At 43.0% G+C, this 27,698-nt stretch overlaps 2 protein-coding genes across 10 annotated transcripts in view; one reads left to right on the forward strand and one right to left on the reverse strand.

The window, feature by feature from the left end:
- Positions 1-828: 828 nt before the first annotated feature.
- LOC110991098 (ras-related and estrogen-regulated growth inhibitor-like) lies at positions 829-21,797 on the forward strand. 3 transcript variants are annotated; one of them, XM_022256266.2, is made up of 5 exons: positions 829-2,160; positions 15,059-15,115; positions 16,204-16,277; positions 16,707-16,895; positions 19,331-21,797. In XM_022256266.2, the coding sequence occupies exons 1-5, from the start codon at positions 1,722-1,724 to the stop codon at positions 19,400-19,402; spliced, it is 831 nt and encodes a 276-aa protein (XP_022111958.2). In that variant the 5' UTR covers positions 829-1,721; the 3' UTR covers positions 19,403-21,797. The 3 variants fall into 3 exon arrangements, with proteins under 3 accessions (XP_022111958.2, XP_022111956.2, XP_086991192.1); XM_022256264.2 differs by having other exon boundaries at positions 842-2,160; positions 16,707-16,911; XM_087135066.1 differs by lacking the exon at positions 829-2,160 and adding an exon at positions 3,905-4,698 and having other exon boundaries at positions 16,707-16,911.
- A 1,239-nt stretch (positions 21,798-23,036) lies between these two features.
- The window catches only part of LOC110991078 (ras-related and estrogen-regulated growth inhibitor-like), a 65,252-nt gene continuing 60,590 nt past the window's right edge, over positions 23,037-27,698 (reverse strand). For all 7 annotated transcript variants that reach the window (XM_022256218.2, XM_087135068.1, XM_087135067.1 and 4 more), the window contains 3 exons: positions 27,142-27,198; positions 25,215-25,294; positions 23,037-24,768 (listed from right to left, as the gene is read on the reverse strand). In XM_022256218.2, the coding sequence (XP_022111910.1) occupies positions 24,232-24,768; positions 25,215-25,294; positions 27,142-27,198 (674 nt within the window). In that variant the 3' untranslated portion in view covers positions 23,037-24,231. The remainder of the gene's footprint in view (positions 24,769-25,214; positions 25,295-27,141; positions 27,199-27,698) is intronic.

The raw sequence follows: 27,698 nt of genomic DNA on the forward strand, positions 1-27,698 counted from the left end.
ACAGAGAGCCGGTGCCAAGGGTACATTTTACGTGGTGAATCGCATTGGAACGACGTGATGGTTGTGTGAGATGCACTAGACAAAAACAAACATACACAAACTTAAGGACCATCGCTCAGTTGGGGGTAAACGCCTGCTAACAGCATTTCCGCTGCACGATTTCGGCATTTAGCTTGGAATCAGTTTTCATCCAACCCTTTTACTTTATCTTGTTGTGGAACAACAGCGGGCGCCTTCCTCTATTGTCGTCGAGAGAAAACGATAGAGGGAGGATGTCAACAGCTGTTCCCTGCTTCTGGGCACAAAATGGATGTTTTGTGTGATGAATAGTATGGATGCACGCAGGCGCTGATGGTCTATGCCATTACGTATCTTAAGAGTTTATTTTGTGAATTAAGATTTCGCTGTGGTTTTTGCTGTTTCGGCTATATTTACTGAAAAAAATGTGATTGACGGCATGTCTCATACATGTATTTACGTTTATGTAAACATACAAAGGGCAGAGACAGCCCAAGATTCAGAAATCACAATCCTTAACCACTCAACTGTCACACATTTTCAGTCACTGTATTCATTGAGAGCAATTTTAACGAGGTCTGCAAGCAAGATTTTCAACGCGTAAATAATTCACCGATTTAGTTTTAATAATGTGCTATAGTTAATTGCAGATACCAAGCTAATTGCTTCTTTGGAAAAGCTATTTTAAAATGTATAATGTGAATAAATCATGTGTTGAGTATTTACTGTGATATTTGCGCAGACGTAATGAAACTATATGCTTGAATCATATAAGAAAGCGCTAAATATATCGGAAACAAGGTTTTTCCTTGACGTTACAGCACTTCGTATAAAGCTCATCCCAGAGATGAAAGCAACAAGATTTATCCCACCGTGGTCGTGATTGGTGGGCCACTACGACATGCATGCGCACACTTGATACACTTAAGTGGAAAGGAGCCGTATTCACGTGCGGTAACCCGCTGGTACCATCAAGGGCGAAGCATGAACCTTGTGGGCTCATCTAAAAAGACCGGGACAACTGCTGTGGCCATTTGAATAAGAAGCAAACAGGACTGTGCTGATGATTGCTTCTTTCAAGCGGTGGCATTTTGGGTACAGTCTCCTCTGCATGCTCAGTTGACAGCGCACAAAAGGAGTGACGACTCAGGACGAGGCTAAGCAAACATCCAGAGGAGCGTGACTCGAGAATGAGCTACGATGCAGTGCGGAGAACTATCCCCACGTCAAAACTGACGGTCCGGATTTTTCTGTGCAGCAGTTTACTGGCAGTTTCTCCGCAGGAATGCCGCATCATCCAGAACGGGATGGATTGACATCTTTCGTTCTCCCACCCGAGGGTTTGTCTCCAGACATCTCCATTCACGACTTATCGGACGCGAGTAAGACAGAGAACTCGGCAAGATAAGATGTGCAGGCCTAATGGGGTTTACATCACACATTGCCTGGAGCACATGGGCATTCACCCCTGCGCCAGTATCAGCCACGACCGGCTATAAACCTGCAGTCATTCACGTTCCTTCTTGTCGGCGGCATGTCGGCCGGATGGGACGATATAGTGCATTGACTGAGTCAGGACTGGTGTCTCCACTTTTGTGGCTCCTTTTAAAGTCGGTACTATCCCATTGCTTCCTGTGACATCAATGGCATTAAGATTGTCTCCGTAATGGAACCATAATTCTCAATTATGCTCCCCCCACGAAATGAACCAGCGGATATCTGCAGTAAATAATGTACTTGGGTTCGACATAGTGGCCTTGGCCAGCAACCTTTGTTCCACGAGCTACGTCTATTTTATCCGCTTGAACGGAGTTGGACACGGAGGAAGCAGACAGTTATTTCTAAGTACATTTCCACATGCAGCAAGGCTCCACCAGCAAGACAAACTTTCTGATTACCACTGCTATGTGAACACGTTTGTAGAAAATAAACACGTTGCTACATTTTACGTTCTTGGGTGGACTCTCGTAGCAAATTTCGGCAGCCGTCCATCGGTTCATTTTGGCACCCATTTCTGGACGAATTCTGCCAAAGTCTCACGCACCATGAGCACGTCAAGCCCCTTTGGCAGACGGAAGAAAAGTGGGTCACAGACGGAGGTCAAAATAGCTGTGACTGGCGTGAGCGGCGTTGGCAAGAGCGGTAAGTTAATCTTGAATCGATCCCAGATGAATAGGACATGATAAATGCTCCATGTGAAACAGCGTGACGGACAACTGAATATGTTATATACGAGTAGTACATTTTGCCGTTGCGGAAGTCTCCCACCAAAAACATTACTGTCTTTTTCGACATAGCCGTTTGGCGGGTCCAGGGTGGGGGAAGGGCGTCATACCCCCTCATTCCAAAGGGGGTTTATTTTATTTTGAAATAGGATGAGAGGAAGAAGATTTCATGGGCAATTTTTCTTCATTTCTTTCCCACAGCTGGTCACTTGTCAAAAGATCCAAAATCCGTTAGAAAGGCAAATAACTGTTACAACAAACACTTCTGTTTTAACCCTACCTTGAAAAACACCCCTCCCCAAAAAAATTGGTTCTGGATCTGCAATTTGGTAACCTGCTTACAATGAAAACAAACTCGCACATGATCGATTTCACACAATTGAACTTCAACAGGGATTTTCAACTTGCACAAAACACGAAAAGTCCCCACACACGTGCCTGTTTGTATTAGGTACAAAAGAGTTTGGTATTTTCGTAACATTCCAATATTATGGACATCAGATTTGACCCGAGAACACTCCGAATAAACAATATTTCTAATTTGTGGGAAGGTTGCGTTCTATAAAAATGCCGAGCAATGTATTTCCTCAACGTTGGGTACCAACGTTGAATCGCTAAATCGTTGGGCTAAATACTGGGTAAAAATGGCAGTAAAACAACATTTTCTATAACCGTTTTGTAAAACGAGACAAGTTTGCCCATATTTAAGGAGAGAATCAACGCGATTGGGTAATCTATTTGCCCAGCAGTTAGGCGATTCACCACCCAACGCTGGGCACAAATACAAACAAAATTGCCCAGCGTTTTTGGTTATACCTCCAAATTGCTTCCAATCCGATCACGCTGTGAGTTACTGTACAGTATGGAGAGGGAAAACTTCAGCACCCGAACCGCCAACCCCTGCCGTTTCTAATGAGCAGACTTATTGTGCTCGGGTCACAAAGAGTTCGAGTGACTCATTGGCAATCGCCAAGAGATGATCCGGTAAACAGGCAATTCCCTTCACCACTAGAAACGGCGCCAATTTAAAAGAGATGTGCCAAGTGACAGGTTAGATTGTATAGGGACGGAAACTACCCCGGCTGCTGATGTTGCATTTGCGGACGCTAAATTTGAGACAAGGAAAGGATATCAGCGATTCAATGATTGATGCTTCTCAGAGAGGAAAAATCTTGTGAAATTAGCGTGAGCTGCGTTTGACTAGCTGAACCTTTGGCGAGCATCAAAGAGCTGACTTGGGGTATATTACCCGTAGCGAGAGATAACTTCCTTCTGCAGAAGGGGAAACTCCGATATCCACCCAAGAGTGAGGGGCGGAAGATCTGATGATTTCAATGATTGAGACAATGCAACATTAGAAGCTGACAGCGGGAATTTTTATGGGCAGAATACAGACAGAGGATCTCCATATTGGCATTGTGAAAGGAACGAGACACGGAAATGGTATTAGTATGGTAGACGGTCGAGGGATTTTCTGCACTAACTCATGAACGTAGAAACATGTCCCCATCATTCATTTTTTTGAAAAAAAGAGAGGAGATTGTTTGGCTGAAAAAACTTCCTGGTTTGGAGGGCTTCCGTCTGAAGGAAGACTGGATAAAAATTACCGTCGAAAATTGGGTCCTATTTACCTGAGAAAGTTGAGGGATGCCATTTGTAAAATGGCTGCATGCAGGCTTTGGAACTATCAGCTTTCAGGGGGGGAGTTTATTTTTGTGAAAATATTTAAAAGTGTAAATGCAACTGGCCAATCCACCAAAAATTGACAAAGAAACGGAAGATGAAGGACAAGGCAGTATTAAATATTCTTTCAGAAACCCCAGCGAAGTCGGCTTTCATTTAGCCCCGAACTCAGTTATTTTTATAATGCTTTTAATGGGGCTTGAACTGGTGTGGAGTAGGCTACGTATGCCATTCGCCATCGCCGGATGAATGGAGGTTATTGAGGAAGAAGGGACGTTGGCACGAATAGGGTGCAGGAACTTCGTGGACAGGGTAATCTTACTACATGTATAGCCTACAGCTATACATACATTGTACATGCGTCCTTTTAACAAAGTGGGCCTATGCATGAGCAGCGAGATAACACATGATGGTTGTTGAAAGTATGGATGAATGCGAATCAATGGGAAGGGCCGGCGGACGGACTGCACACTAAACCGGCTAAAACACTGTCAGCGTCCTACCGGTGATGGGACAAAACCTGTAGAGGTGGCAAGAAACGGGCCGACTTGAAAAAGGGGCATGGATGTCAAGACAACCGAGGGATCGTTGGAAGCACCAGACATTGTGTAGTTGTATGCGGAAATTCCTACGAAGGCCAGGTGGTGCCATATTTCGCCTGGAATGCCGGCCGATGAAATGATTCACGCGATGTGGGTGATCCCAGGGGAGACGTTAATGGCGAGGGTCGACGTGCGAGATTCCACCCGGTATCACTGCCGGGACGAACCCGGTGAGCATTGACCGTTGAGATCATTTCCTGTCCCGGTGGTACAGCGTGCCGAAGTTGGCGACCTTTATAAAGGGTCGGGAAAGGACAACCGAATTGATGGTTTTGCACCGACCCGAGATTATAATTTTTTTTCACTTATAAAATACTTCATTGAATTCAGAATGATTCTATTTTCAAAGCGACTTTCCGACCAACACAAAGAATAATTGAACAAAATGATTTGTTGTATTTGGAATTTTCACGAGATTACAGGAGACTTGGTTTTCAGAAATATTCATGACAAGCCAGCTCAAATGCAGCTGTGTCACTTTCCAGAAGTATTTCACACCAATTCAGCTTTTTCTTTCCAACAGTTATCATCCATTAAGGCGCCCCTCTGACACACAGAATTTGTAAAGTAGGACCTATACCTGTAATAATTTTGACGCGCAAAAAATGATTAAACGATAAACACATCAACGTGTATATGTTAGTAATTTTTTTACCTTTTTTTCAGGCAAACTCGTGCCCATGACATTTGATAAGCTTGCATGTTAGTATGTTTTTTCATCCTATCCCGGAGAGCTTTTGTTTGTTAATTGTTTGTATGTTCGTATCTTCTACTAAATTTTGTTCAGAACTCGTCTTTCAGTATTTTAATAAAATGATTTTCATTTTTGAAACAAATTTTGTATTCAATGCAACATTGAGAAAGGGATATCATTATGATAAGAGCGCTACGTTCCCCTCCTTCGTCGTTTACCACGCCCCCCCCTTTCAGATAAACGGAGGTCCCTAACCTGCACGTGCAGCTCCTATTCTTTATCGATCGTACTTGGGATTCTTCCACGTACATCCATGCCACGTACACATCGGGGTGCATAGATCCAGATTGCCTGTCTGTCTCGGGCAATCATGAGTGCCTTCCTGTCATAACCATGGAGCTATTTAACCACATAAATCCATCTGAACTTTTCGGGGTTACTGTATTGCAATTCCGTCTGTTTAGATGCTGATTGGGTTTTTTAGTGAAAGGCTCAGAAAACTGCATTCATAAACGCAAAGCAATGATAATCTGTACCTTGTGCGACCCTTGGGAAATATCCATTCTAGTGAACTCATAAAAGGGTCAAAAACAGAATTCAGAGACATAAATATCACGTCCAAATCTGGAAAGTTAAGTAAATGTCATCCCTCAGGAAACTGCCTCGGGACGACTTTTGTGTTCATTCGATCTTGATATTTCGGACTACCCAAGTGACAATCCAAGCACAGCGTTACATTAATCTCACCGGTAAAGGACGAAGCTCGATTATTGCTTGTTTGTCGGAAGCCAACTCTTTACGCGCGCGTTCAAGTGTGGTGACCGAATGCCAGCTTATCATACCCCTCCCCTAGTGAAATTGTGACACAATCTTTATGGGTAATAACACCAAGGCCGATGATTGGTTAATGGTCGGCTGCTAACCCCCCTCCCTTTTGCGTAAAAAAATGGCGCCCATCACGAAGTGATTGTCTTCGAAAATCTGGGGCGTTTTCGCGACCTTGAACAGAAACATGTGTCGCAACAGTGGTCACCTTTCGCGGCGTCGGTTGTGGGCCTGTGTGACGTCACTGTCCAGACTGAACGAGAACCGGAGATTGGAGTTTGGAGCGCAGGTCAAGTGTATAGTAGTCGAATCATGTATCCCCCATTTCGTTGTTTACGTGCAGTGAACCTACTTTCTTCCAGAATGTGAAAAAAAGAAGCGACAGTGGTAAAAATCTTACCAAATACCGAATGAAAAAAAATGAACAGTAGCGTCCGCTAGTTTGCACTTTGGGCCAGTTTGTTTCACGTGGATCTGGATCGCGATCGTTGGTTCACTGACACCAATACTCGCCTAAGGGATGGAGCAAACCACCAATGGAATCGCTGATCGAGATCCAGATCTCTGCGAAACGAACAGACCCCCTGACCCAATCCACATGACATGACTGCCTCTGGTTCTGCGTTGCTGTGATTGTTGCCTTTTGACGGCATAAATATATTTCTGGATAGGGGTAGCAAAGGCTTCCCCCGTTTTGTCCCTCAGTTGTCATCTCCCTTTGGACGGAAGCAGAGAGAAGATACCGAGACACGAGCCACGAAAACCTGCAAACGCACTGAGTTGACTTCAACATGAACTTCGTTCGATTTTGCGCTGGTCGCCCGTAGGGTAATGGGAATATCGGAAGAAGTGACATGTCGTAACTGTCATCGTCAATGGAGCGCCCAAGCCTGGCCTTTTAAGTTATGTAAAAGTTTCAGAGTCTGGGATGCACTGACTGAAGATTTCGCATCATCAATTATTTGGAAAAATACAAGAGCAGATCCGGAGCGACATTTTCCGAGGGCTTTGAGGGCTGGTCAGAACAATACATACTCCTTTCCTCCAAGGAAAGGGATTTAAGTATAATGAAGTATCATGTGTTATTTCCACACTGTAATACCAAATACATATGGATTTGTAGCTGACGCTTTATAAGAGGAAAAAGTGTTTACATTGACCTTCTATTGGGGCACGACCCTCTCCTCTATCCACCAGAGATGGTGATTAATCTTATTAAATTGATTAACTTTTTTGGGGGTAACTTGTAAGTCATCAGTGTTAACTTCATGAATGAATGGCGGTTTCTTTCTTGAAGCGGTACAAACAAAATCCTTGGAATTCGGAAAGGGATGTTGGTTTTCAAGAGTCGGAATCAGAAAGCAGTCTTACAAACTGGTTGCAATCTTCACAAGAATACAGTTAACCTTGCAAGAGTGACTGATTGCCGGGTACTTCAGTCTCGATCGCCCCTCGTACCGTATCTCCCCAGCATAGACGCGATCACATTTTGTAGACACATCAGACGCATCTTCACGTAGGCAATGCACTGTGTGAACTCGGCTGTCCGCAACACTATTGCCGATAAATCACTGATATTGCCTTGATAATTTAATATCACACATAGTGCTCTAGCAGGGTGGGGTTGGGCCCGTATCATGACTGAAGTGTATGATGTACACGATAGTGTCGTTGATGCATGAAGAAAACTCCTTCCTGAAAAGTTCAAGTATTTTAAGGAATGAGTTCAGAGAATGACAAACGCATTGGCTTCGTACTCCACAAACTCAGAGATTCTGAGCAACCCAACGTCTTTGGAATACTGATTTCAAGTGCCTCTCTAGGGTGCTCATCGGTAGTCAGTTCAGAAACTAACACGGCTTAATTCATCCTTTACAATCTCAAGTATTATCTGAAAGAGTGCTACAGGCATCACAGTGACAAACGAAGTGTGTGCTTGTTAGGTTAATAGAGCTTATATCCATTCGAGGTACAACCGACGCAACGGATAATATTGGTCACTCATAACTCAGTCAAGACTTCTGCTACGCACCCTATAATGTGTAAATGTGCTTTCCTTTCGACTATAAACTGACAAGAGGTTCTTTAAATCGAGTAATTGGAATGTCCCGGGGGTCCCAATTAACGTCTCCAGTTTTCAGAATTTATGTGTCTTAATTAACATACATGAGATAAGCCAGGGTATACTGTATAAATTTTCTGTGGTTAGCCAAACGCGAAGTTCAGAATTTTCACACAAAAGTAGTGAAGTTATGAAAACGTGAGTTTCTACTTAAAGCGATACGTTAACACCAAACTTCAGAGAACAGCACTGTTAAAAGTGGACTTTTTAAAAAGAAGAAAACTCAAAATGATTTGAATGATTGATGTTCCATATTTTAAGACAGTTTTGGAAATGAGATATCTTCAATTGAGCGCACTTCATGGCTAGTCTGATGCACGGTCACTTTAAAATACTGTCGTTCCGTTTTGGTTTCCTCTCGCTGAAAGACGGTACCTTATAAGGCAGAACAGTGCATTAAGTACTGATTGCGCTTCTCGGGCTAAACTAATTAGTATCAAAAATGATGTCAAGTAAATTTTAAATACAAACAAAACCAAACAAACAAACAAACAAAAGAAAGAAAAACAACACTCTTTCTGGAAGGGGGAATTTCATTTTCTCTCTTCATTATTGCAAGTTCTGCGAAGATCCGACGATCTGTATCTGTCACGGGAACCCATCGACGCCCTTGCACAGCATTTCTTCTTATACACAGAAGGTTTACAGGAGAAAAAAACGCATAATTTCTCATCTTTACCGGCAGCTAGAAAGAGCGGAATAACAGAATTAAAACACACCAGCAAGGTTGCGCTGTTTAACGGCAGATTTTTGAGTACTTAGTGACGAGAACATGGCGATAAATTCCGATGAGAAGTGACAAGTTGATGAGCTTCCCCAGTCATCTCACAAGGGGGCAGGGGATAGGCAGCGACATTAATTAGAGGCAGAGGGTAGGGCGTGAAAATTAAATTCGTTTTAATTCCTTCCACGGGCGGTCGGTCGGACTTGGTTCTTCGCGCGCGCGCACGGTAAACGGTCGTTGAACCAGCACCTCGTCAACACGGTGGCAACGCACGATATATTGATGCAGTTTAGGCTTTGTTTTAACACTCACCTGAGCGTATAGAAACAGCTGTATTATTTTGTTACAATTATTATCGTTACAATATTTGAAGGTAAATTTTCAGTTCAATCTGTTTCATTTTTCTTTCTTTTTCAATTTAGGGCCCCAAGAACTGCGTGAAAACATTTGACATTTTTTGTTTTAATTATGCAAACTATCATCAAGTATAGTTGCGGGAGCCTGACGTTATGTTATCGATGTTATCTCCAATTCTTGTGGGTTAATCTGCTTCCCACAAAACTCTGTGAGGGAAGGACAGGCGTTTCAAAGCATTGTCGGTTACTCGCTGCCTAAATCCCAGCAAGTGCATTCAGCGCGCATGCGTCACACACACAAATGAATTCCAATCAGAGCTTGAGGAAATTATATCATGCATCCTGAAGTATTTGGCTCTTCTCACAATGTTGTCATGTTGAACTGAAAGCGAGGTTAACTTTTTATTTTTGGATAAAAATTCAAGCAACGGAATAAAAAGTTAATTACAAATTGAAATCATATGTTGATGAATATTTTCAAAATTTACGAATATATCAAGCCACTTTTAAACAAAGATGAAAGTGAGACATGGAATCCAGAATAGTCTGGCGCCACCCCATGTAACAGATTACATCGAATAAGATAGATTCTGGTGACATGATAAAAGATGGCTCCCTTTTGTGTGAGGTTTATTCACCTGTTCCAGCACCCAGTGATGAGGGTGGGGATGACGAGCCAACTGCTGCAGATTGCCAAATTCTGCGCCTGCAGCCAAAAGCAGCGCCCGTACCGTTTGTTCTCGCGATGGCATTTTGTTCCTCGCAATGATTATGATGCCGTTGCTTCAGCTACTGATGCTGTTCTCGCAACAGCGCTACTCGTTGAGGTCACCGTACAGTGCTGCACTGGCAGCTGCACCGACAACCTCATTGACTTGTGCTCCGCTACATTAAAACTCTCGTTACAAATGTTTAAAAACGGCTTCTGAGAAAATGTTCACTACATCCTGCTCGTAAAAACGCACAGTATACTCATGCTGGGCAAATCCAGCAGGACAGGGGGATTTAATTAAAATGCTGGGCAAACCAGGAATGCCCATACCATTTCTTTCAAGTACATAAATGCTCTTCATAGGAGGATTTGCTTGCCTCTCCGAGCTACCCTGGTGTGTTATTACAAAAATCAGAGAATGGTTGGGAACATTTTAATTAAAAAACATGATGACTTGTCCAACGGTACGAATTGAGTAAGTTTAGCATTTTTAAAAAAAGATTTATCCCTTATCTCCAGTAACAGTGTGCCAAGTGATAGGCCTTCTGATAATTATGTGAGGTGAACTGAAATCGAATGAAAAAACACTAAAAAGATAAAGACATCTGGCAATTTAGAAACTAGCGGTGTTTACTGAGACACAAACTATGCCAAAAGGGCAGGAGGAGTACCGTACGAGCCTACTCCTTTGGCATACGATCCCCATGAATGAGCGCGGGAAAATCACCTTGCTTTTGGATTTTCAACGTAAAAAATCGCACTAGGTTTTGAACTTGTATGGCAGAAGTTCGGAGATATTACGCAGAGCAAACTACTGTTTTCGCAGGGAACGGTTTAGTAAACATCGCAAAGTTGACCGTTTGTTTTCCCTCATAAACTAATCAGTTTCTATTATGATGACGTTGGGATTTTATAGCGTCGCTTACTGTGACACGGATTTCCTGGCTCAGATATATTTCGTTTGACAAGCTAGAGTACGCCCCTTGATCTATGCTATCGCTGATGTACCATTGTAAGCTGTTGCAATTATTAAAATGCTGTAGCCTATGTGTGTGTACATGTACATATATACATGTACATGTACAAGCATGTCAATTTGTACATATGTCCAAACCAGGCCGAAACTGCATGTTTGAAGCAATGCGAATTTTAGACTCTTTTATCCTCGGTTCTGTTTCCCCGCAACAAGCCTAGGTTGATCGGTCCGCGATGCCGTTAATAACCGGCTTGAAGGGTCCCACACACTCTGTAGGGAGTTCTTCCTGTGAAATTATGGCCAGGCTGCCCCTTGGGTCTCGGTTCGAACTGATGGGTTTTCGATGTTCGTTGTCATCTCTGTCCCACACAATTTCACACGTTCGTCTCTCTCTGTAATCCCAGAGACGATTCCCCGTGGGAAGGCTGGTGGGCGGTGTTCCCAGTAAATCCCATGCATTTCGATGAGGGTTGGCCGGAGTTCACGCAGATCCTCGTGCATTATTTATGACGAAGTAGGCGTTTGTTGTCAGGGATGGGTACCAGCGCGCGTCACGACAGTCCACCCTTGATTAGATGTGTTCGGATTCAAGAACAGTTTATTGAAGGCTGAATCAGGTGAGTGGGCAACGAGTCCCCAAAGTGGCACGTGGGAGGCCAGCTGATGGTTGATGAGGCCGTACCAGGAAACAGCACTCGAGGGATGCCTTGCCGACAGCTAACCCCGCGAAACTTCTTGTAACTTCTTACTTCTTTCTTGTGTTGCAGATTCAATAGAGTGGACAATACTTGCATCTGGTTGGGTCAGGCGGCCAGCCTCGTTTTTTTTTACGAGAGTGGAGAAACTTTTTGAACGTAATTTGAAAGGTTTCAGTGACAACCGCAAGAAATCAACTTGTAACATTCTCGATTCCACCAGAAGTTTGTAAAGCCATGCGTGGACAATTTCTAAATAACTGCACGAGTTTTCCTGTGCATGTATCTTTTATTATCTGTACAAGTGACACGGTGCTTCCCTTCTTGGGAAATGGTGATATGATTCTTTTGAACGTTCCAGCCATTGTGAGCATCATGACGATGATGAGCATTGCATTAAGGCGGCGCGGGCACACGACGCGACGGTCCTGTCAACAGTGAGGCCACGGTCTTTCATTTTTTTTTTAAAAATAAACACTCGTTTTCAGCGAGTTCAGCGAGTGACGACACTTTTAATGGTTAAATCAACGGTTTTCGAGGTCGTTACGAATTCCAACACTTTAAACGAGTTGACAAATGTGTTGAGGGCTGACTGCTGCACCTTTGAAATTGTGGTGTTGGGTTTCAACTCTTTGAGAACATTAAAATTCAAATTTCCAGTTGCAGCGTGCATAAAAAAATGGACTAACAAAGGTCGGATGGATAGATTTCTTTTGCCTCACCTGCAAAATGGCACATGGATATTAATAAGTTGGTAGCGTTATTAAGCTGTCAAACATAATGCGACCACCAATGCCAATGCTGCAAGGACTCAAAAACAGTTTTATCATCGCACGCGGCACGCACAATTTGCTTTGATGTTCAGTTTTGAAATGCTTGGAATTTTCTCAACCGTATGAAGCTATAAAGCCAACTATTTCAAGCTCGAGGAATGTTTGAAGATTTATAAGCCACACAATCGCAATTGAGGTTCTTGTCTCTGATCTGAGGCGCATCCATCACGACGTCACCTTCCGATCAAATCAAAACAGAAATGTTGGTATACTTCCAGGCACGTTTTACAGCCCCTCGCTCACGCACCGACGTTTGTACCTGCTCAAATGAGCCAGCGAAGACTAATTTGATCGCGTAGAAGAATTCAGGGTACTTTAAACAGTCAATGTTGTTGCGAGGTCTTCCGAATCATTACACGAGGTCCCATGCTACGTTGCGCACATCGCATGTATCTCACATTAATAACTGAAGAGCGTGCGTTTGCCAAAAATATCAGTCGGTTATTTTCTGTCAGCGCGATGGACTCTCAGCATGAGACTTGCCTCGTGGAAACATGTCAACATTGCCATGACATTTAAATCATACATGTAATGCCCGTCATGACAACTGAGACACTGAGACACTTTTAAGAATTCAATGACTTTGTTGTGAATAGTGCTTGCAAACAATTTCCTGTAACATTTCACTCGAAAATTGCAGTCGTTTGTAGAATGAGTATGTTTCGAAACAATTTGACGTTTAATAACTTATTTATTTTCATTTGTCATTTTTAGTCGGGATCATTGCAGTTGCATTCGCCGATATTTTTTGTTTGACATTCAGTGGCAACAATAGATTTTTAAAGTGATACAATACAACTTAGCCGTATTCTGTGTTATGTTACAACAACCGTAAAGACAGACAAGTGTTTCTTTAATTATTGGTCCACAGAAATAAAACCAAGACTTTTCTCCTCATACAGAATAGATTAATCTCGGGAAACTTACCCATCAGCACTTCTGAAGCGACGTCCCAAAGTCGTGTATTTTCCAAACGACATGCAATTTCCTGTGGTGAGATATTTCAAGGGCCGTCACGTGGTCTCCATTGATTGGCAATGAAAATGTGCTTCCATCACGGACAAGCCCCAGTGGTCAAACGTCTTCGTGGTTGGTGTTAAAATCCCCAATCCCGTAACAATCACGTGGATGGCATTTAATAAGTTTTAATCCAAGATATTCCCGTTGCTGTGGCACTTTCTTGCGCATGTACTATATGTGTAAACTATACCAGTATTCGGTCCTGTAAGCTAACGATGCTCACTAAACTCTGTAGAAGCGAGTGCACGTTTCTCTTTCGATGTACATGTACATAGTGAAGCGAACCGTGCACGCCCATCCTGCAGGTTAACAGAAAGGGTGCGCCTAAGCGCGCAATCATGGCCAGTTGTAAAGCTTTTGTAGTCAACAATGGACTGAATTCATCTCATAGCTAACGGCATTAGTAAGAATCGACACTTCTGCGTTCCCGTGCTTTCATGACAATAGGGCCTGTAGTTGGGGGGGGCAGTGTTGGAGTCAGAGGAGCCACACATAGGGTGGAGATTCTTTAACATTTTTGGCTCTAACTATACGTCACAGTCGTATTCTCCACTAGCGGCTCTGAACTATGGCTGGCCGTCAGTACAAAAAAAAGAGTTATGATAACCGTTAAAACTATCACACCCAACTGCAAAAAACTACAAGAGGAAATAGCAGTACTAAATGAAAGCACGACCCACCCACCCCGATAAAATGGGTAAATGCGCATTTTTCAAGTAATACATGACCCCAACCAAAACTGTCTCTGCAAATGTAGTAGACAGCATGGAAGAAGTCTATTCACACGGGCTCAGATCTTCCCGTCAACAAATCAAAGACCCTCATGTTTTTCGTTGTTGGTCCTTAATGCCACCAAGCTTAACACACAATCATTTTCCAGCTATCCATCTCGTGTTTCCGCACACAGCGATGTAACACTACATCAGATTCTCCGTAGCAAGTAAACTACAAATGCGACAGCTTTACACAGACGAGAATGCAACTTGAATGGCAAAAAGAAGAGAAACTGAAAAATACACAAGTCAACTAATATCATTTCTGCCAAGCCAAAAGTCGAATCTTCCCTTTGTCCCCATATCTGACCTATATGTAGCTCAACTTCAATTCCTGACAAAGACCAGCGCTAATGAAGTTACTGCTAGATTATAATTGAGTTGTTAGGTCAAGCTTTCCGGCTATGAGACGCCTGAGTTCGGGACACGAACTGTTTTCCAATGTAATTAGTGTCGATTATCAAAGTCCAATTACTCAAGCCAAAATTACTCCAAAACCTTCGAGCGCCAATAGGCGACTCCGAATCTTGCAACACAATGATGAATAAAACTTTCCCTCACATCCAACATCGAGACGAAATCATGGGAAGAAGGACCCACCGTCCACCTCCCGGTCACAAACTGGGTGGTGTCTCCTCCCCCCCCCACACACACACCCCTGGATTCTACGACCCTCGAAAGAGGACGAGGACACACGTACCCAGGTGATTTGTGAGCACACATGTACCTTTGTCATGATTGGTGAAGGCAGATGGTCACGATTTGTGATTAATTCTCTCTGTCTGTCGTTTCTCCCGCAGCTGTCACGGTGCGATTTCTGACCAAGCGCTTCATCGGTGAATACGGACACGAACCAGGTATTGACAGCATGCCATTCTGTTGGTATTTTATGAGAGTGAGACTGGCGTTCTTGAACGTTTTCACAGATCTTTCGAAATAAGAAGTGCCTAACCATTTCAGCCGTGCATCATAAAAGCTACATGGTTACTGTTGGTTACAATAAACTGTCAAATCAACCCTTTCCAGTCCTCACTTGAGAATTACTCACTACTGATATAAATACACGTACACTGAATTATTCAACAATATTCACCGTTGTGCCTTTTCAGGCGAATCTGTTTATTACATCAGTGACTGAAACAGCTCTTTTTCGGCTGTCGCATTTCGTAGATGGATCAAGATTCACACTTCGGGCAATGTTTCTATGTTCTGGATGCAAGGGAGAGGCTAGTTGTTAGGCGTGTTCGAGGTGCGAGTCATCGCAGAGAAATTGGGGGAGGGGGGCAAGTGTAGCGAGATCGCTTCGGTATTGCAGACGGAGGAGCTGCTGGGCAAAGTGCAACGGGATGGAGAATTTTGGGAGCCAAATCGGGGCACCAAAATAAGGATGACAGCAGTAATCAATTATAAATTCAACATTCGGACGGTGAATATAGATAATGAATTCAGAATGGGCATGATGAATAAAAGATGGCAAAATACTGTTAAAATATATTCCTAAATTGATTGTTATCTTATCAGTGTCTTCGGAACTTCATAAACCAAGCCTCGGCTATCGCGCCTCAGTAAGGGCAACAGATCTTGTGATCGCTATTTATTTGAATGCGTTACAAAATTTAACATTTTTAGCAGCAGCACAGGTAATGCATCAGATAATGGCCCCTCCGGTCTTGTTTTTTTGAAATTCCCGATTGGGTGCACTCTCAATAATCCAAGTAACGTGTTACGTGCATATTTCATGATGTCAATTTGTCGAAGCATCTGGTACACAGATAAGGAGGTAACTGCAGATAGGCTGATTGTAAATACAGATGGGGTAAGATAACTCTAAGATGGCGGAGAGACATTGATGGCCAGTCATTTGTTATAACCAGTCCAACGATTAGTGTCCGTGGTCTACGAAAAACATCTGTCCAATCCTGTGCTTTCTGTATTACCCCATCAGAAACGAAGTACCACCACCAATGTAAGATAGACGGAGACATAGTGCTGATGGAAATTCTGGACACTGGACACGAGGTAGGCGACTCTTCATAAGTTTGCCTCATATAAAATTTATAGTCAATAGCACATCATTCATCAACACATTTAGAGCTCAGGGTCTGTTTTCCTGTGGGGAGAAATGACAGGCGCATGCGTGAGTGAAACAAGATTAACGCTTGCGTGGTGTCATTCCTCGCTGTTACAAACTACTGCGGCCTCGCACTTTCTTTAATGAATTGCAACTGACGAACAAGATATGGCAAACTATCCTCTTGTTGTCTTTGCTCTTTTGGTTTCATTTTTGTTTTTTATTTATTTTGTGTGTGGTTTGGTGCGGCAATTCATTATAATACCCCAGTTTGTTTAAGTACAGCGCCAATTAACTCGCTGTTCGAACTTAACAGCACAAACAACGCATGGTTTTAACCAGGATTAGCTTTTCCAGTTTTCCACTTGTCTTCTCAGAATGTCCTGACTGAAGATGTCTTACAGTGGGCAGATGGCCTGCTCCTCGTTTACTCCATCACCGACTTAAGGAGTATCGAGGCCATCCGACGGGCGAGGAACACCCTGGAAGAAAGCCGAAATTCCAAGGCGGTGCCGGTGGCGTTCACGGTGGTTGCCAATAAGGCAGACCTGCTACATCTACGCAAGGTTGATACCACGGAAGGCAAGAGATATTCAACGAGTAGTTCGTTTCGTCTCTGATGAAGAGAGCACAAACTTTTCCCGATGGGGGGATGGGGATTTGTTTTAGGGTTAAGCCACTTTTGAATGACCAAACCATCGCTTCAGCAATAGCTTAAATAGGCCTAAACATAATATGGCTGCCTGGAGTGGTTGCGCAGCTTGGCCCTATATATATGCATGTATTTAAATAAACACGCACTGTGGCCAAAAATGTCAAGAGAGAATCAAGGAACTCTTCGATATCAGAAAGGCAATAACGATTTCAAGTGGAAGGCATAAATCAGTTGGAAAAGTAAATACTGCTTCCAGGGAGTAAACACTGCTTCCTTTCGTTTACATATAAACAAAATTATGAAATTTATTTTGACGCGGTGCAGAATTCATGGCATAGCAGCAGATGGAAGAATGCGCGAAGCACGCGCACCACAGTTTCGAATTTACCACGGCAGTTTTAGCAGTAGTGTATTTGGCATTGTGAGAAGAAAGCTTAATATACTTACAAAAAGCCAATTTCTCTGCAGTGTCGCTAATTTTGTAGACGCAATTTCGAATAATCAAAACAAATACTGCAGGAATTCCAGGTGAGGGTTGACCGATTCCGTGCAATATTAATTCGGCTTTTGTCAATGCATATAAAAGATCAAATCTTCCATCTTGGAAATCATCGAATTAGCCCGGCTGTGAACAGAAATGGCGAGTGAATTGGCACGGGGGAATTTATTCCCGCGTCAATGGAATGGAGGTTACTCTGAACTGAAGGAGTAGACATAGCAAAACGATGTCAGGAAGAATGTTTGCGCGCCTGACGGAAGGTAACTCAATATCGAACTCAGTTCAGAGAAAGCTCTTTGCTTCACCTGTTTGCACCGCACGTTGAAAGGCAGGGAAATAGATATGTTCACACTTCGTACTTGGCTTATACAAGAAGCTATGCATGGACAGCGTTATCTTCGAAATCTTTACTTTCTCTTTTCTGGTTGCTGGTACGCGTAGGTTATAAGCCGTACGTGTGTGCCTTATACCCAACGAATGACGGATGACTTTTGGAGTGAGTTTAATCAGGATTTTACAATGCACTTCAATGTACTCAAAACTCGTATACACACAATTATAACCCATACATATGTAAGGCGAGTTCTGAGATAGACGTAGAAGTTTTAGCCGTGCTTCTTATATAACTTCAAAGTACATTTGTACCACCTAAAGGTTACAGGAACACGTTAGAGTTTGAATCCTCGCACGTACAGGTTTAAATTTGTAATACGTACGAGTTACCCGTATAGTTGATCCGCAAGTACGGGTTTTCACATATACAAGGGGAGAAATAACCGGTACCTGCGTCCTTTATTCAACCGTAAGATGAACTGATATTCAACACGCTACATCCGTGTCCAGCTCAACCACGAAAGCCCCGTCACAACTATCTTTAAGAAACCAAGTTCAAAGACAATTCACTAATCGATTTTCAAGGAACTGGTCTCTTAACATCTTCCTCCTAAACAAAAGAAGATTCGAGCCAGTTGTGACAAACAACAGAGAAAATATCCTGGTTGATGCCTGAATTCTAAATTTGGCCTACATCGAAACTATGGGCTATTTTTAGACCCGTCCTTTCCAAATAACCATGCTTCTATAGAGGTGACTGTGATTGTGATATCTAAATGTGTGCTCCGGACGTGGCTTTCTACGGCTGTTTTATGACCATGCTGTTCTAGACCAAGGTTGGGGGTGTTGAACGCTTTTTCAAATGAATGCATCCTTGATTTCCGATGGAAACAAAAATAGAAGAATTTGGCTTCACCTGACCTCGTGCGTTAACCGGTCGCAACTATATTGAAATTACGATACACCAAACAGCCGTCCATGGCCGGATAATAACATGATATTTTATTGACGCGGTGCAGAATACATAATATTCGTCGCTTGGGGCGAGATATTCTTACAATCTGTCGGCCGTGGACGGATGTTCTTGGACTCGAGTGTCATGTTGACATACACCATAGCTGGCTATTCACAAAGGCACGCGCTATTTGCCTGCTATTTCAAGGTCTCCACGTGGATTCCGTTTGTGCATGTTCAGTTTTCCTTTTTTTTGCCTTTTAAGGTTAATTTGGATTTTACATCCATTTCATTAAACTTGTGACAAGGATAGGTAGAGAAGAGAAAGAGTAAAAAAATTGCTGAAGGTACACTTTTTGAAGAGGAGAAGAAAGTAATAGGCCTATACTTGCTAATGCCAGAAAAACTTACCGTACATAAATATACATGTACATGCTAAATAAAGCAATCTCTCGATTCTTCAATAGTTGAACTAAAGTATGGCTTCTTCATACGTCTGTTATGTTAATTAAGTTAATTTTTACACTTTTTCTATTTCCACATTTCTCTTTCATTCACAGGTGAAAGACTATCCAAAGACATGGGTTGCTCGTTCGTCGAGCTTTCTGCTTCGGAAAGTTACGATAAGATAGCCGATGTCTTCCACGAACTATACCGAGAGATCAAAATGTACAAATTCGGTACGCGATCGACACTCTTCGGCAGAATGTTCGGCCATACTCGGGACAAAAAGACGATGACGTTATAAGTGAGTATGGAGCCTCACCGAGTCAGGCAAGATCTGCTGCAGAAGGAAGGTGCCCTAATTAAAGATAAACCTTAGAGGCGTCAGTCTATAATTCCAGGCGATTTCATAAGTGGCGATCTACATTTATCCCTGACCCGAGCTCACAAGCTGACAGGCTGGTAAAGTGGAAGGCACCTCTACAGGTCAGGTCCGTCCATTTCAGGAGAATAATAATCGGTAATTTACCGGGATATCTAGGGAAATCAGGAAAGTGCAGCAGCGGCAATAATTACAATGTCAACTCTTGGTAGGGTAGCGATCATGGGCGTCGCCAAGGTAGGGGAGCAAGAGGTTGCTTTCCTTCTCCCCCAAAAGTTATACATGTAAATAAAAATTTAAAGGAGGAAGGGAAACAAGTAAGCAGTGACGTAACTGGGGGAAATGTCCGGGGGGGCACCCCTTGGCACCGGCATCACTCTACGTAGTTACGCCACTGCCAGCAAGATAAATCAAAAAGAAGGAAAGGGGGTGAAAATAAAACACCTCGGAAACAAACTTCTTTTCATGGGCGTCAATCGCTTTTCAAAAGTGTTTGTGGGTGGGGGCATAACCTTGATCAGAACTTATGCGGGCGCGAAGTCTTCGGCGGCGTGGGGTCCGGGGCCCGCTTGAGGGCGCTGGAAAATATGGGGTTCTAGATGCTCTGTGCTCTGTGGTGCGATCTCGGGCAATTTCTGACCACTTTAGCTATTTCATAAGCAAACGCTTTTGCAAGATTTGGTTCACTTTTAAAATAATTTTATCTTGAAATTTTTTTATGTAAGTTTGCAACTTTTTTGTTTCTCATTCCCGTGTCCCCTGTAAGAGGAAAGATAACCTGTAATATGAATCTATAGGCCTACTCCCCTACACTTTTATTTTGGGTCAGGAAGAAAAGTGTGTGTGTATAGGGGGGCGGCAAACAATATGATACCCCCACTTTGAGAAGTGTGTGTGGGCGGGTGTCCCCCGTCGCCCACCGATTGACGCCCATGCCTCTCCTCTGGAAAATGTCTGGCTCCCGGTAAAAAGCCCGAAGACGCCCATGGTCACAGTGATTGTATAATGTAAAGTAAAAGTGTGCTAATACAAACCTATTTAAGTGGAAAGGTCTTTAAGTACAGTTTTCGTTTCTGGTGCACATGTTGCGAAATGTCAGTATGCATGTTGGATGTTGACTATCTTGAATGCTGATAACTTTGTCCTGTTATCATTTTGCGTCTTCAATGTGTATTTCTAAAGGTAAAACGTTTTGACCAATTCATATTTTTCGACAGTGTGTAGGAAAAACAGTCGGAAAGAATTTGTAATCAACTTACACAAAAATTCTTGCTAAAAAGGACTTCACTTATTAACCAAAACAGGGCAATGGGTGGCGCCACACAAAGTCAATGTTGCTTGAGACCTTGGGGATGGGCCTTCTTGTAACTTCACAGTGTTCATATATTGACAAAGTAAGGCAACATTCGAATTACATTGTACCTTGTTCATGACAGTCGGTGCTTCACCACCACACTTGGTCCTGAGGTCGTCCCTTTTTAGTTACAACAGCAATTGTGTAAGAATGAACAAAAGTCATCTTTCAAACGCCCTTCTGGATCTTTTTCAGTGTTAACTGAGGATGGCATTAGACATCATTGAAGTTCAAGTGATTCATAAATTAATTACGTCATTACTTTGTGCATTATTAAACGTTTGCTGTGCTCAAAATCGAAGGCATCAACGAAAAGACTTGATTGTGTCGGCTATTAGGGCGCCATCTTGTGGTAGCATTTTACAAAAAATCCACAGATTAAAGTCCTAGCAATGCTGAACAATAGTCGTGCTGCGCGATGACATTTAGAATGCGGGAAGCAGTGGATCAATGTGGCTTTTCCTACTTATAACAGTCTTAGCTAAAATATGTACAACACTTGTTGGCATTTAATTTTTCAGTGTGCAATGGCCGGTTTCAAAATGTATGACCCTCGGGTATCTACTACGCCAACAAAAGTTCCAGTGCTAAATATGAACCAGGGTTATGCATTGAGTATTAGTGCTGTGTTGGTTTGAGGGATCGATGTCGCATGTCTTCTGACGTCACCTCAATTTCTTCTCCTTTTTTGAGGGGGGGGGTGGGGATCCGAAATCAAAGGCTTTATGGGTTCCTAAAAGAGGTGCCCAAAAGTCTGATATTGTTGACAAATTCCTTAGTTAACTTCAGTCACTGACAATCGTATGAAGTGCGCCAGTTACAGGTATCAATAAATATATACACAATACATGACAAGTATGGCTACAAATTCTGTAAAGGTTGGGTTTCAAATATGTCAGGCTAAAGAGTAAGTTTTAAAGCTGGAGGAAGGGATAGGTGGAAGTTACAACCATCTGACGTTGGGGGCGCCGTTCACTATATTCCAAATGTATCTGACATTGTGGTGTTTGCATTGGGTGCGTTCAATTAGCTTACATGTGTGGGTCAAACTTACAAGAGAGCGTTCGTTTAGCCATCACGATCTTCAGGCCTGCCCTGGTGTCATGCAGCCACCGCTACCCTGGCTGGCGAGCATATCTCCGGAGGCTGCCCGAGCGTAATGACGTCACGGATGAACTGTTCGAGCATGGACATGAGATGGAACGTGGCGGGGACTTGACCTTTTTCCACGGACGTATATATAAAAAAAACCCTGGACTTGCAATAACTTTGTATGAAATAGAAGCCAACCAGCGGCCATTTTACCGAACCAAAGACAAATGCGCGGGTTGGCTCGCTTCTATTGACACTAGGGAGAACAAAGGTGGGCATTGCCGGGCAAGCTTTGTATTCGGCTCGGTAAAATGGCCGCGAGCGGATTCAATGATTTCTATAAGCTGATTAAGGGCATTGCGAGTCCAGATTTTTTTATATACGTCCGTGCCTTTTTCCCAGAATGCCTTGGTAAATACGCTGCAGCGTTCGATTAGCCTAGCCTCATTTCGAGGCTTCCCTTGCATGACACTGGTGTATTCAGGGAAGCTAATCGAACGCACCCATTCTATTTTAAATACTGCGTCCTGCGTCCTTCATCTCTACTGTCTCCACTGAGGTCGCTTCTCAAAATCTGACGGTTGCCTGTCAAATTGCAAAGTGTGTTCTTCGCTTTGCTGGCAAATCCAACAAATTCCTGTCTTGCGCCCCATGTCAATGGGTTTAGAGTACATGCTGCTTTAAAATGACTTGAGCCCCCTAATCCTCCACTCTCTGTCCGTGCAATATGAAAGGGCTACGTAGCACCGTGATCAGAATATTGACAAGAATATAATATAAAATTCTGTGCTCTGGAATATTTTATATTATATTCTTATCAATTCTCTGTCTGTGCCCCTGACTCACGCAATGCAAAGAGTGAAGACAGAGGGAGTAAAAAAAGGGCCAGAAACTTTCACTGAGGCATGCATTTGAAAGATAGCTGTAAATGAAAATTAATTTAAAACAAAATTTAGAAAAAAAATATAAGGATATTGAGAACAAGAGACGCAGGTTTTAAGGCCAACAGCATGGCATATCGTCAATAACCATAATGATTTATTGATTTCAAAAGAAACTTCCATATAAATGTAAAACACACAGAAATTTCTGTGACAGATTAACTTATTGTTTACTTGAATGCTAGAGACTGCGATCAGAACGGCTTTGACCAAATCAAATGGAAAGTTATAGTTTAATGTTTACAAAGCAAGCATGCAACACAAGCATGATGGTCACGTACATAATGTGTAAGAGTCAGATTTACATAACTTTTCCAGGCACACAATTTTGTGCTGACAAAATAATTAAACTTATCTGCTAATTACATATTTTATTTACATTCTCAGTCCCAGTCCTGCCATCGCAAGAGGGCGCTCATTGTCGAAATTCAGAAAATGAGAGGAAGATAAACTGCACAGGCACACAGCTGACTGCATAGAGGCAATCCACTCAACCTGATTAGGTCATGATTTGCAGGACAGTGTATCCTGAGTGTAAATAAGATTTGGAAGCTTTTCCCTTCATTTATAACAGCATGTCTAGCAGCCATCTTTGAACATTCTTTCACTCCTCCAATTTCATTAAGGCAGATTGGAAGGAATGTTAATTACTGTATCTTAAATTCAAAAAGGCATCATTAAATATGGAAAGCGCGAATTCTCAACGAAGACGGTAAAAAAACTGTACAGTATCATGCTCAGAGCAGAGGCACTTTACTTGGCATTTTTGTAAACTGCTATTGAGGAACCGGGCCAAAGTCTGGCCAAAAGCCAACGCTTGAGGGAGTCATTTTGTTCCATTATCAAATTCAAACCAGCGTTATGAGCCGAAAGCTGGACCAAAAGAGGCGCAGTTTTCCTGGGAACAGCGGCTTCTTTGGTCGGAACTGCAGTTCCCTGGTTCATAAACAACAATGTATACAGCACGTGTTACGCCGCGTCGCTACCAGCAATATGAGCACTCCGGACGAATATGGCTATTTTCAACCAATGAGGGGGTGCTTCTACTTAAGGCGGATATCATCCTCAACTTTTATAATTTCAGTGCAACAGTTCCATGTACGCTAACTCGCCCTAGGGCCATGCCAGCTACAATTCTTCATAAAACATAGTTGCATATATGAAAACGATTATCGTGACGTCCTGATTGCACATACACTCGACCTTTACACCACCGCTTATGGGGGGGGGGTCCGGGCCGGGTAAATCTCATTCATCTATGGTATCGCAGGAATCACTCCCCACGGGACTACTGCTGCCCCCGTCAAACCCTGCGAGGGCCATTCTCCGCGTGTACACCGGAGTGGTCAGAGCGAAGCTGGTGCTGCGTGCCCGGGGCCTGGGCGGGTTGGAGTCTAGGTCCTGTTTGGTCCCGACACTTGTTTTCCGCCGGAGCGTGAACTTGGGCGAGTTGCTGCTGGTCCGTTTGCGGTTCTTGTGGTCCATGTACAGCCTCTCGAAGGCGCCCACCACGTCCTCGTAGGACTCCCGCGCCGACACTTCCACGAAGGAGCAGTTCATGGAGCGGGCCAGCTCCAGTCCTTCCTCCCGCTGGACCAAGCGGTCGTACTCCAGGTCCTTCTTGTTGCCTACTATCAGGATAGCTTGCTCATGGGAGCTGGACTTCTTACATCTCCCTGCCAGGAACTTGAGCCTGGCCACCTCCTCAAAGCTGCATCTGTCATTGATGGAGTATGCGATGATGAAGGCATCTGCCCATTTTAGTTTTTCTTCTATCTTTTCTTCCTGTTAAGGAAAGATCACAAAACTAAAGATATCAGTGAAACGTCTTTCTTCTATTTCACTGATTAATCCCTGTGGAAATCAAAAGATTAATTTGATTACTGAACGCTAATTATGAAGTGTGCTAGCTAAATATTTTTTATTGGGATCAAGGGCATAAATAAGATACTGTTCGCAGGATAAGGAGCCGAGTCCGTATTTTCTGGAGGGAAACTCACTTTGATCATTCATTACCAAGGTCTGTTTTCTTCAATTACAGGTGCCAAGGGGAAAGACGTACAGCGAGGCAGGAGGCTCACTCCCCTGGTCCGTACCCGTGCCCCCCGGCTATACGCTCCTAACCTCATACTGCAACCTTTCCACAACTTCTTTCTTAATCTCACAGTCGTGCTTGATTGACTTCGTTTTTTTTTTAAATTAAAGTCATAGTTTGACAAACATATACCTACCTGTCCAGCTGTGTCAAGAATCTCGAAGTCTACAGGTGCAGATTCATTTTCAAAGAATGTCCGATGTTTATAAATGGTTTCTGGAAATCACGAAGTAAAAAAAAAACAACTTGAATCACACTCAGCTCTGCGCTCACGAGGTTCTTCTCGTTTTCATACATCAGGGTACAGTGTGACAGCGCCCCCAGAAGTTCGATTTACATGTATCTTTAGCCGATACAAGAATGCATGCACCTTGCCTGCATTAAGAATGGTCCGTTCAGGCGTTGCACCTTAAAAACCGAGATCACTCCGATACAGGCACGAGTATAACAGTCTGTTTCAGTCGCGCTTTAAATTCCACGGCTGCAAGATTCGGAACCAGGAAAAAATATTCGAGACGGACCCCAGCATGTTTCGATTCCCAATTTCTGAGTCTCAAAATCGACTCTACACTGACAAAACCTATTTCGGCTCAGACTGGACATCCTGAACTCCTAACTCACGAGTCGCTGGCAATTTTAGCAACTGCACCCTTTTCCTAACTGTTCAATATAAAACTGAATGAAATTTCCCCATATGTGTACATAGACTAAACACAAGTCACCAGCCACAATTGTAAAAATGCACAGTTAGCTAACAAAGGAGAGTCTCTCTCAGGATAGAAACATACATGTACATGTACATGTGCACTACAGTGCATGGAACCTTGAAATAAAAATAAACTGATCGTCACGGGCACTTTTCGTTGTTGATCACAGGACAGTGATTGTTTGTGATGGACGTCCTTGTGTTGTGCGTGGGACGGTGCACAACAAAACGTTTACAAAAAAGCTTTTGTAAGATAAATGGTAATCCTTTTGAAACATTCTATAACGGGATTTAATTGGGTCCTGTCGCAGCGGTAAGTTTTATTCGTGAGTTGGTTCTTGATTTTGATGAGTCCGGTCCCCGACTGTCCTTCGAGGAGAGTTGAAAATCGGTATTGATATGGAACCTACAGAGGAATCTCTCAACGAACGCCTTCTACAGAAAATTACTCTAGACGATAAAAAACATAATTAAGAACAAACTTGACCTTTGGGAACGTTAAACCACATTATCAATGAAAAGAGTCCAGGACTTCCGATTGGATAGACCGACCCCGATTACACGACAGTAGACTTCTTTCATAAATTCTCAGTAGGTTTTGACATTTATCAACCTTGTAACCAGAGGCGAAGAAGTTAGGAACAAAGGAATGCCAGAAGACCTTGCCCAACAACGTGTTGGATTGCAACTTGACGTGCTCAAGAGCAAAGCCGAGGACGCTTCGAAAGAGAAATTTATCCTGGACTGGCTGCCGCAATGATGTCGGAATGCTCTTTAAATATGTCCAAGCTTATCGTGCGGGTCAATTTCAGGGCAATATTGAGGCCCCGTGACTCGGAAATCTCGCAATCAAGACATCATGGGAGATGAAGATGGCAACACGATAATTTTGTTCGCTCCCTTCTTGATGCTAAAGAACAAAAGGGATAACTTAGTAAATTCCTCTACATAAAACCACTCTTGAGATCAGGTCATCAGAGGGCGCACCGCAGTACATCTCCTACACTATAACAACCATCACGACAAGTGCATCGAGTTTTGCATACGTCGTGAATGCCATCGCTTGCTTTTGAACCGAGTTTTTTCATGAAATATCTTCCAAGTTTCCTAACCATGCATTGCGATCACTAATGAAAGTCAGTTAGCCCTCATTAATGAAAAGTCAGCCAAATAAGACACTTTTATCACTAAACGCCTTGTTATCATAATGAGCGAAATACTCTCCATGGGAATCTATTTACCAAGCAGTGTGCATTTCTAGTTCTTGTAATTCTAGTTCTAGTCTATAGACTATAGAACAACAGTTGTAAGTCCGCTGACTAGATAAAATTTCTTTACCAGTTTATAGCAGACTTACCGAGTGTTGGGTCGTACTCATAGATAAACCTCCTCGTAACAAATCGCACAGTCATTGCTGAAATATAGAGAAGGAACAAAAAGGACATCTGTGAGTGTTTAGAGCGAGGATATCCCTTTCTTTGACACTTCAGGAGTTTTTACTGGATAGACATTATAACACTGTTGCCCAGCATCATGTGAATTTAAATTCGAATTTGGCGTGACAATTGAGCTGTCACGGTAATACGATTATCGGAAGGATGGGGCGAGATTGGGCCGAGACAGCAAAGAGTTTGGAGTTTGACTTATGACAGAATTCAAAAATCATTTTAATCTATCAAGGAACCCAACTGTACCCTTTTCTCCAAACGCCGCCTTTGTTCATCAGAACAGGCCTACTTCAAGTATGGCGGGCACACTAGGAGGGGCTATTTGGTTTGGATAAATCTTTTTTGATCACCCTAAATTTGCCAACTTCAAATAGCGCCATCCTATTGTGCGCACCATACTTCAAATTGGCTGGTTCGACGCGGTTTCTGACTAAAACCGAACTTGGTGCGTGCGGGTGAGGGTGGC

The sequence above is a fragment of the Acanthaster planci genome, linkage group LG03 (genome assembly GCF_054643075.1).
Source record: "Acanthaster planci isolate LZ-2023a linkage group LG03, COTS_SCS, whole genome shotgun sequence".
In the NCBI taxonomy this organism is placed as follows: Eukaryota; Metazoa; Echinodermata; class Asteroidea; order Valvatida; family Acanthasteridae; genus Acanthaster; species Acanthaster planci.

Excerpts from the sequence above, each read along its gene's own strand:
- LOC110991098 (XM_022256264.2), top strand. The coding sequence starts at position 1,722 with ATGAACCAGCGGATATCTGCAGTAAATAATGTACTTGGGTTCGACATA. Across the intron at positions 15,116-16,203 it reads TGAATACGGACACGAACCAG|AAACGAAGTACCACCACCAA; the intron begins GTATTGACAGCA and ends TTACCCCATCAG. Across the intron at positions 16,912-19,330 it reads CAAGGTTGATACCACGGAAG|GTGAAAGACTATCCAAAGAC; the intron begins GCAAGAGATATT and ends TTTCATTCACAG.